This window comes from Salvelinus sp. IW2-2015, unplaced genomic scaffold, assembly GCF_002910315.2.
Source record: "Salvelinus sp. IW2-2015 unplaced genomic scaffold, ASM291031v2 Un_scaffold1954, whole genome shotgun sequence".
NCBI classification, from domain to species: Eukaryota; Metazoa; Chordata; class Actinopteri; order Salmoniformes; family Salmonidae; genus Salvelinus; species Salvelinus sp. IW2-2015.
In genome coordinates, this window is record NW_019943309.1 from 35488 (window position 1) to 46563 (window position 11076).

At 44.8% G+C, this 11076-nt stretch overlaps 1 protein-coding gene across 1 annotated transcript in view; it reads right to left on the bottom strand.

The window, feature by feature from the left end:
• The window catches only part of LOC112072545 (choline/ethanolamine transporter flvcr2b), a 62987-nt gene that overhangs the window by 22762 nt on the left and 29149 nt on the right, over positions 1–11076 (bottom strand). The window contains 3 exon segments of the mRNA XM_070439837.1: positions 2920–3023; positions 6799–6867; positions 8188–8240. Coding sequence (XP_070295938.1) covers positions 2920–3023; positions 6799–6867; positions 8188–8240 — 226 coding nt within the window.

Here is an 11076-nt window from a genome sequence, read left to right on the forward strand (position 1 = left end):
CAACATCACACAGCAGGAGATGGAGGAACAGTCATCACAACTGAGAACCTTAAACAACATCAAGACTAGCTAGGAACACGAAACACATGAAACAAAAAACACAAACCAATCACAGCGAAACAAACAGGATATGAAACAGAAATTGAACATAACAAGCCCGGCCAGAAGAAAGAAAACCATGATCAACATCCTTGTATAGTCAAGTGACGGAAGTCTCAGACAGCTGTCCACAATCATTGAGAAGAGTAAAACACGGACAGACAAGAACTCAAGGACAATAGCATCACACAAGTCATTGGTGGAGATTTTTGGCGTTAGTTGAGTTATCTTCCCAGCTTCAAAAACTGCGTTGAAAATCAAATGAAACGCAGCTTTGGTCCACTGGGTTGGCTCCAAGCAGTGTTTTGAATTAGACAAGGAAACCATGGAAATACTGGGATCTTATCCACTTCCTGCATCTCCATAAACCCCCGTCGCCCTGACCCCCGTCCCCTGTCCCCCTATGCGTTCCTTTAATGTGTAAAGTCTACTGTGACTGGACTAGCGGTTTGCAATTCCAAGGAACGTCAATAAATTCCTGATTTTGCCAAGCCCAGTTGAAGATTTCCCAGAATAATCAGAAATATCTGGAATTCTCCAACGCAGGATTTCTGGAAAAACCGAGATAGATTTATTGAAAGTTTCCCGAAATTTTGCAAGCCTAGTAGTGACATTGAGAATGCACGTTAAATAACTAGACTTGACTTACTTGTATGTGTTTGGTTCTGTCCAGCCAGATACCACAAGATCAAGCGACCCCACCATTTCCAGCGATAACGATGGTGAGGCCTATCCTCCTGCGTTCAACCTTCACCTGCGGGTCAGGACGGACAGACGGTAGGGTTAGTGTGGTGTGTGTAGCTTGGTCAAACATAGTACACTATATAGGGAATTCTGTGCATTGGGACCTATCCCATGTCTCAGGGTTACATTGTGCATACTACTGTAACCCAGTGGTTCCCAAACTGTGCGTGGGCGCAAAGCGTTGGCAAGGGGATCAGGGATCATTGGCAAGGGGATCAGTAATCTGCCTAGACAACCAGGTGAGGGAGTTCCTTACGAATCACTGACTAGACAACCAGTGGGGAGTGCCTTACTGAATCAGTGACCTAGACACCAGTGAGGGTTCCTTACTAACATGACTAGATAACAGGTGAGGAAGTCCTTACAATCATGACCTAGATAACCAGGTGAGAGAAGTTCCTTCTATCAGTGACCTAGCAACAGGTGAGAGGAGTTCCTTACTAATCGAGTGACCTGACAAACCAGAGTGAGGGAGAGTTTCCTTACTAAATCAGTCGACCTAGGGACAACCAGGTGAGGGGAGTTCCTTACTAATCAGTGACCTAGAAACCAGGTGAGGAGAAGTTCCTTTACTAATCAGTGACCTAAGATACCAGGTGCAGAGGAGTTCCTTACTAATCAGTGACCTAAGACAACCAGTGAGGGGAGTCCTTATAATCAGTGACCTAGACAACCAGGTGAGAGGATTCCTTACTAATCAGTGACCTAGACAACCAGGTGAGGGAGTTCCTTACTAATCAGTGACCTAGCATAACCAGGTGGAGGAAGTTCCTTACAATCAGTGACCCTAGAATAACCAGGTGAGGGGAGTTCCTTACTAATCAGCGACCTAGACAACCAGGTGAGGGGAGTTCCTTACTAATCAGTGACTAGGACAACCAGGATGAGGATTCCTTACTAATCAGTGACCGAGACAACCAAAGGTCGAGGGGAGTTCGCTGGACTAAATCAGTGACCTAGAGCACCAGTGGGTCCTGAGAGGAGTGTCCTTCGACTAATCAGTGACCTAGACAACCAGGTGAGGGGAGTTCCTTACTAATCAGCTGACCTAGACAACCAGGTGAGGGGGAGTTCGCTTACTAATCATTGACCTAGAACAAACCAAGAGTGAGGGGAGTTCCTTACTAATCAGACCTAGACAACCAGGTGAGGGAGTTCCTTACTAATCATGACCAGATCAACCAGTGAGGGGAGTTCCCTGAGTCTAGCTGAGCAGCAACATCACACAGCAGGGCCCTGAGTCTAGCTGAGCAGCAACATCACACAGCAGGGCCCTGAGTCTAGCTGAGCAGCAGGACCCTGAGTCTAGCTGAGCAGCAGGACCCTGAGTCTAGCTGAGCAGCAACATCACACAGCAGGAGATGGAGGAACAGTCATCACACACTGAGAAACACTAAACAACTCACAGCTAGCTGGAACACGAAACAACATGAAACAAAAAACAACAAACATACACGAAACAAACAGGATATGAAACAGCAAACATGAAACAAGCCCGGCCAAGAAGAAGAAACCATGCTAATCAACATCCTGTATAGTCAAGTAGACGGAAGTCTCACACAGCTGGTCAACAACATGAGARGATAAAACACGGACAGTACAGAACTCAAGACAATAGCATCACACAAGTCCATTGGTGAGAGTTGCTCAGTGAGTTATCTTCCCAGCGTTCAAAACTGGTTGAAAATCAATGAAACCAGCTTTGTCCACTGGGTTGGTTCCAGACAGTGTTTTGAAATTAGACAAGGAAACATGGAAATACTGGATCTTATCCCACTTCCCTGCATCTCCATAACCCCCGTCCCCTGACCCCCCGTCCCCCTGTCCCCCTATGCTTCCTTTAATGATGTAAAGTCTACTGTACTGACTAGGGTTGCAAAATTCCAGGAACGTCCAATAAATTCCCTGATTTTCCCAAAGTCCCAGTTGAAGATTTCCCAGAATAAGCAGAAAATCTGGAATTCTCCAACCAGGATTTCTGGAAAAACCAGGTAATTTATTGAAAGTTCCCGAAATTTTGCAACCCTAGTAGTGACCCATGAGAAATGCACGTTAAATAACCTAGACTTGACTTACTTGTATGTTTTGGTTCTGTCCAGCCAGATACCACAGATCAGCGACCCCACCATTCCAGCGATAACGATGGTGAGGCCTATCCTCCCTGCGTTCAACTCTTCACCCTGCGGGTCAGGACAGACAGACGGTAGGGTTAGTGTGTGTGTGTGTAGCTCTGGTCAAACATAGTACACTATATAGGGAATTCTGTGCCATTGGGACACATCCCATGTCTCAGGGTTACCATTGTGCATACTACTGTAACCCAGTGGTTCCCAAACTGTGGGTGGGGCGCAAAGCGTTGGCAAGGGGATCAGGGATCAGTTGGCAAGGGGATCAGTAATCAGTGACCTAGACAACCAGGTGAGGGGAGTTCCTTACTAATCAGTGACCTAGACAACCAGGTGAGGGGAGTTCCTTACTAATCAGTGACCTAGACAACCAGGTGAGGGGGAGTTCCTGACTAAATCATTGACCTGACACCCAGGTGAAGGGAGTTTCTTCTAATCCGTGACCTAGACCAACCAGGTAGGGAGTTTCCTTACTAATCGTGGACCAGATTAACCAGGTAAGAAGGATTTCTGTACCTAATCAGTGACCTAGACCAACCCAGGTGGAGGAGTTTCCTGATCTAAATCAGTGACCTAGACAACCAGGTGAGGGAGTTCTCCTTACAAGCAGTGACCTACGACAACCAGTGAGGAGAGTTCCTTTACTAATCAGTGACCTAGATAACCCAGTGAGAGAAGTTCCTTTACTATAATCAGTGACGCTAGACTAACCAGGGAAAGTCTATAGCAGTACCTAGAAACGGACGAGGCAGTAATCGCTTACTAATCAGTGACTAGCAACCAGGTGAGGGGAGTTCCTTACTAATCAGTGACCTAGACAACCAGGTGAGGGGAGTTCCTTACTAATCAGTGACCTAAGATACCAGGTGAGAGAATTCTTACTAATCAGTGACCTAGATAACCAGGTGAGAAGGAGTTCCTTACTAATCAGTGACCTGACAAACCAGGTGAGGGGAGTTCCTGTACTAATCAGTGACCTAGACAACCAGGTGAGAGGAGTTCTTACTAATCAGTGACCTAGACAACCAGGTGAGGGAAGTTCCTTACTAATCAGTGACCTAGATAACCAGGTGAGAGCAAGTTCGTTACTAATCAGTGACCTAGATAACCAGGTGAGGGGATTCTCTACTAATCAGTGACCTAGACAACAGGTGAGGGGAGTTCCTTACTAATCAGTGACCTAGACAACCAGGTGAGGGATTCTTACTAATCAGTGACCTAGACAACCAGGTGAGGGGAGTTCCTTACTAATCAGTGACCTAAAACCAGGTGAGAGGAGTTCCTGACTAATGCAGTGACCTCGTCGACACCAGGTGCAGGGGAGTTCCTTACTAATCATGACTACAAAGTACCCGGGTGGAGGAGTTCTTACTAATCATTGCCTAAATGACAGCCAGGTGTAGGGGATTCCTTTACTAATCAGTGACCTAGACAACCAGGTTGAGGGGAGTTCCTTCTTTACTAGAGAATCAGTGACCTAGACAACCAGGTGAGGAGTCTCCCTACTAAGTCAGTGAAGAACACTAGACAACACTAGGTGAGGGGAGTTCCTTACTAGTAATCAGCTGTGACCTAGACAACGGTGCGGAGTGGATTAGAATCGTATATTACGCGTGAGGGAGTGAGCGGCGAGTTCCCTTAACTAATCAGTGAAGCGTGACAACCGGTACAGCGAATGAGGGAGATCATTCCTAGACAGTGTATAATAATTGAGGGGTACAAGTGGATAGCAAGTATGAGCGCGTACTACTGCGTAGAGTTTTCAAGTGACATACGACCACCAGGTGAGAGACGTTCCTTAATATCAGTGACCTAGACAACCAAGTGAGGGGCGTGACAACCTCTCTCCCAGTACTGCCACTAGTGACCATCCTCTGTGCCCAGGTACTGCCACCTAGTGACCACCATCTCTACCCACGTACTGCCAGAGCAGCAAAAGGCAGGGGTAGGGTAAGGGGTGAACACCGGGCTGTGTTAGGAAAGAGTCTTGTTCAAATGACTTACAGTAATGTCTTTTAACCTTTTACTATACTTGTAGAAAACGTATCCATTGTTAACCTAATAATACCTCATGTTCCAGTGGCCACATGAAGAGGATCGGACTTACAGGGTACGGTAACGAGGAACGGACAATACGTCTGGAGTGGGGTTCTACTGTAAACGTTCCTGCTGTATTTTCCTGTTTCAATGTGGGGTCTTATTATCCCCACATACAGGGAAGAGATCAGGAGTTACAGGTAGTCATCGAGACTTTGTCAAAATAACTTTGTAGTCTCTCCTTTTCATTTACCATATACTGTAGGCTACTTGGCATAATGCCTGTATTGTTACTCAAAATGATTCCTGTTCCAGTATTTTCAATGCTGTGTTTGACTTTCGTGTTTCAGTGACCACGGCTGCATTAAAGAGCACGAGCGATCAGGACACGCTATAGGCTAGTGCAGAAGAGGGAAGGACAACAATGTGTCTATTGTGATCTAAACGAGACCTGCTCCAACTGTAGTTCCTTTGTTTTCAATGAATAGTTCCTGTGTTCCCATACTGCACTGTAGAGCCAACCGGGTTCAGAACTTAGTTCCTGTGTTTTCCCATACTGCACTGTAGAACCAACAGGGTCAGAACTTAGTTCCAGTGTTTCCCATATCTGCACTGTAGCGCAACCGGGTCAGAACTTAGTTCCTGTGTGTTCCCATACTGCCTGTAGAGCCAACAGGGTCAGAACTTAGTTCCTGTGTTCCCATACTGCACTGTAGCCAACCGGGTCAGAACTTGTTCCAGTGTACCCATACTGCACTGTAGAGCCAACCGGGTCAGAACTTAGTTCCTGTGTCCCCCTACTGCACTGTAGAACCAACAGGGTCAGAACTTAGTTCCAGTGTTTCCATACTGCACTGTAGAGCCAACCGGGTCAGAACTTAGTTCCTGTGTTCCATACTGCACTGTAGAGCAACCGGGTCAGAACTTAGTTCCTGTGTTCCCATACTGCACTGTAGAGCCAACAGGGTCAGACCTTAGTTCCAGTGTTCCCATACTGCACTGTAGAACCAACCGGGTCAGACTTAGTTCCTGTGTCCCATACTGCACTGTAGAGCCAACAGGGTCAGAACTTAGTTCCTGTGTTCCCATACTGCACTGTAGAGCCCACCGGGTCGAATTAGTTCCTGTGTCCCCATACTGCACTGTAGGAACAGGGTCAGTACTTAGTTCCTGTGTTCCCATACTGCACTGTAGATCCAACAGGATCTGAACTTAGTTCCTGTGTTCCATACTGCACTGTAGAGCCAACCGGGTTCAGAACTTAGTTCTCTGTGTTCCCATACTGCCTGTAGAACCAACAGGGTCAGAACTTAGTTCCTGTGTCCCCATACTGCACTGTAGAGCCAACAGGGTCAGAACTTAGTTCCAGTGTCCCATACTGCACTGTAGAGCCAACCGGGTCAGAACTTAGTTCCAGTGTCCCCATATGCACTGTAGAACAACAGGGTCAGAACTTAGTTCCAGTGTCCCATACTGCACTGTAGAGCCAACCGGGTCAGAACTTAGTTCCTGTGTCCCCATACTGCACTGTAGAGCCAACAGGGTCAGAACTTAGTTCCAGTGTTCCATACTGCCTGTAGAACCAACAGGGTCAGAACTTAATTGTATATAACACAGGAGGCTGGTGTCACCTTCATTGGGGAGGATGGGCTCGTGGGAATAGTAACAAATACAAAAGACATGGTTTTCCACTCATTTGCTCCATTCTCAGACAATTATTGTGAGCCGTCCTCCCTTCAGGCGCGCTCCTGTGGTCCACACAGTGTGTAGAGGAAGAGGGGGCAGAACTTACAGGGTAGTGTTCGATGATCATGGCGGTTCAGTAGTGTGCCACAGCATAGAAGCAGCCCCGTTCAGTCTCCTGCGGGAGAGAGAGACACAGTGAGATACAGCCAATAGGAGTCGGCACACTCGGAGAGCAGCCAATAGGGGTTGATGTTAGAGGTAGGTCGCCCGTCGTGGTCGATACAGTATTAACAGAGGCAAAAGGGGGATCAGTGAGTCAGGAGAGAGAGAGGTAGTGGTTAGGGTTGTTACGGTGACCGTTTTACCGTCACGAGTCACGACGGCAGTAAATTCCACGTGACCGTTTAGTCACGGTAATTAGGCTTCTCCAAGCTCTGATGCTGCTGATGGCCATTAGTAGCCTACCAGCTATCTGCCTGGTACTCAGCTATCTGCCTGGTACTCAGCTATCTGCCTGGTACTCAGCATCTGCCTGGTACTCAGGCTATCTGCCTGGTACTCAGCTATCTGCCTGGTACTCAGCTATCTGCCTGGTACTCAGCTATCTGCCTGGTACTCAGCTATCTGCCTGGTACTCAGCTATCTGCCTGGTACTCAGCTATCTGCCTGGTACTCAGCTATCTGCCTGGTACTCAGCTATTGCCTGGTACTCAGCTATTTGCCTGGTACTCAGCTATTTGCCTGGTACTCAGCTATTTGCCTGGTACCAGCTATTTGCTGGTACTCAGCTATCTGCCTGGTACTCAGCTATCTGCCTGGTACTCAGCCTGTCTGCCTGGTAATCAGCTATTCTGCCTGGTACTCAGCTATCTGCCTGGTACTCAGCACTCTACTGTCCCTCTAATCACTCTGACATCAATGTAAATGTAATGGAAAATCTAATCAAACACTTCCTGAGAGCCAATGAGCTCAGGTTGCGCAACATGTCTATAGGCTATGCAATGGCGTGAGAAAACAGAGTGATGGCGTYTACTAAAAATCAAAACTAAGATATTGGAAGAACTGCCCACATTTACTTTTCGTCGGCCAACAAGATGAGTAGGCGTAACGAACAGCAAAAGCACTAGCCTATGTAAATCTACTCTCCCCCATAGTACAAAAGTYGACCCATTCTATTCTGTGGGAGAAATAAATATTCCAAACATAGTCTGGGACGGTTGTGGGATGTCATAGTACTTGTATTCATTTGGGATCTAACATCCCAAAAACATTTTTACGCAACGAGGCTAACGCAACAGATGCTTCTACACCTGCATTGCTTGCTGTTTGGGGGGTTTTAGGCTGGGTTTCTGTACAGCACTTTGAGACATCAGCTGATGTAAGAAGGGCTTTATGAATACATTAGATTGAGTGATTGATTGATTGATTGATTGATTGAGATCAGAACGTTTACCAACATTTTTTGATAAATTATTAAGCTATTTCGTCACATTACAAGCGCAGCAATGCTCACACCGCAGGAGGCTGTAACTGCAAATGTTCCTTTAGCTGGAAAACACCATTATTTAAAGTGACCACAAATTAAATTACGCATTTTTTGCTTTTATTATAAAGGGGAATTTTTATGGTGAAAATTGTCTTCCACAAACTTGAAACTCRYGYGCTGTAAATTACCATGAGACCGACCGTTATTTGCTTGACAATCATCGGCAGACGAAATGTCGTGACCGCAGCAGCTCTAGTAGTGAAACCAGGCCAGGGGAAACATGTAGCACGGGACTTAACCACAGTCTCACACACAGTGTAGAGACACACAGTCTCACACACAGTGTAGAGACACACAGTCTCACACACAGTGTAGAGACACACAGTCTCACACAAGGCTACACTACGCGGTTCCAGAGGTTATTCCTGGTAATCTGCAGTTTTCATATACACTACCGTTCCAGGTTATCTCCTTTAATCCCCTCAAGTTCAAAAATATTAGAACAATTACCGTTAATACAGGTTATTCCTTAATCTGCAGGCTTCATAATGACCTACTGTTCCAGGTTATGGCGATTAACTCAGTTTTCATATATCACTAGCTACCGTTCACGGTTATCTCCTTAATCTGCAGTTTCATATAACACTACCGTTCAGGTTATTCTTAATCTCAGTTTCATATACAGCTACGTTCCAGGTTACTTCTTAAATCTCAGTTTAATATAACTACCGTTCAGGTTATTCCGTTAATCTGTTTCATATACACTACCGTTTTAGGTTATGTGCTTAATCTCAAAGTTTCATATGACACTCACCGTTCAGGTTATTTGTCTTAATTCAAGTTTCATATACACTACCGTTCAGGTGTATTCTTAATCTCAGGTTTCATATAGACTACCGTTCCAGGTTATTCCTTAATCTCAGTTTCATATACACTACCGGTTCGCAGGTTATTCCTTAATCATCAGTTTTCATATACACTACGTTCCAGGTTATGTCTTAACTCAGCAGTATTCTATACATTCGCGGTTCCAGGTTGATTCTTAATCTCAGGTTTCATATACACTACCGGTTCCAAGGTTATTTCCTTAATCTCAGTTTCTTATACACTACCGTTCAGTTATGTCCTTATCGTCCACTGGTTCATATAAACGTACCTAGCCGTTCGCAGGTTATTCCTTAAGTCTCAGTTTCATATTAGCACTACCGTTCCAGGTTATTCCTTAATCTCAGTTTCATATACACTACCGTTCCATGGTTATTCTTAATCTCAGTTATATACATCTACGTTAGGTTATCCTTATATCTCAGTTTCATATACTACCGTTCAGGTTATTCCTTAATCTTCAGTTTCATATACACTACCGTTCCAGGTTTATTCCTTAATCTCAGTTTCATATACACTACCTTTCCAGGGTTATTCCTTAATCTCAGTTTCATAAGTACACTAGCCTGTTCCAGTTATCCTTAATCTCAGTTTCATATTCACTACCGTTCCAGGTTATTCTTAATCTCAGTTTCATATACACTACCGTCCGAGGTTATCCTTAATTCTAGTTTCATATCACTAACACTACCGTTCCAGGTTATTCCTTAATCTCAGTTTTCATATACACTACCGTTCCAGGTTATTCCTTAATCTCAGTTTTCATATACACTACCGTTCCAGGTTATTCCTTAATCTCAGTTTCATATTACACTACCGTTCCAGGTTATTCCTTAATCTCAGTTTCATATACACTACCTTCCAGGTTATTCTTAATCTCAGTTTCATATACACTACCGTTTCCAGGTTATTCCTTAATCTCAGTTTCATATACACTACCGTTCCAGGTTATTCCTTAATCTCAGTTTCATATACACTACCGTTCCAGGTTATTCCTTAATCTCAGTTTCCCATTAAATTCAGTGCATTTCCTCTTTCCAGTGTGTGTTCTTTTGTCCATCTTAATCTTTTCTTTTTATTGGCCAGTCTGAGATGGGGCTTTTTCTTTGCAACTCTGCCTAGAAGGTCAGCTTCCCGGAGTCGACTCTTCACTGTTGACGTTGAGACTGGTGTTTTGCGGGTACTATTTAATGTAGCTGCCAGTTGAGGACTTGTGAGACGTCTGTTTCTTAAACTAAACACTGAAATGTACTTGTCTCTTGCTCAGTTGTGCACCGGGCCTCCCATCTCTTCTATTCTGGTTAGGGCCAGTTTCGCTGTTCTGTGAGGAGTAGTGCACAGCGTTGTACGAGATCTTCATTTTCTTGGCAATTTCTCTCGCGTGGAATAGCCTTCATTTCTCAGAACAAGAATAGACTGACGAGTTTCAGAAGAAAGTTATTTGTTTCTGACCATTTTGAGCCTGTAATCGAACCCACAAATGCTGATGCTCCAGATACTCAACTAGTCTAAAGATCAATTAGCCTTTTAAAATGATAAACTTGGATTAGCTAACACAACGTGCCATTGGAACACAGGGTGATGGTTGCTGATAATGGGCCTCTGTACGCCTAATGTAGATATTCCATAAAAAATCAGCTGTTTCCAGCTACAATGGTCATTTACAACATTAACAATGTCTACACTGTGTTTCTGATCAATTTTATGTTATTTTAATGGACAAAAAATTAGCTTTTCTTTCAAAAACAAGGACATTTCTATGTGACCCCAAACTTTTGAACGGTAGTGTAGATGAAGCTGAGATGAAGGAATAGTCTGTGCATCTTCTCTGTATAACCCACTCTGATTCATTCTTAATGTCACGCTACGCTCTTTTGATGGTATGTTACTGATATCTCTTCCCCTCTCTCTATATCTCTTTCCATCTCCTCCTCTCTCTATATCTCTCTCCCTCTCTCTATATCTCTCTCCATCTCCTCCCTCTCTCTATATGCTCTCTTCTCTCTCCATCTC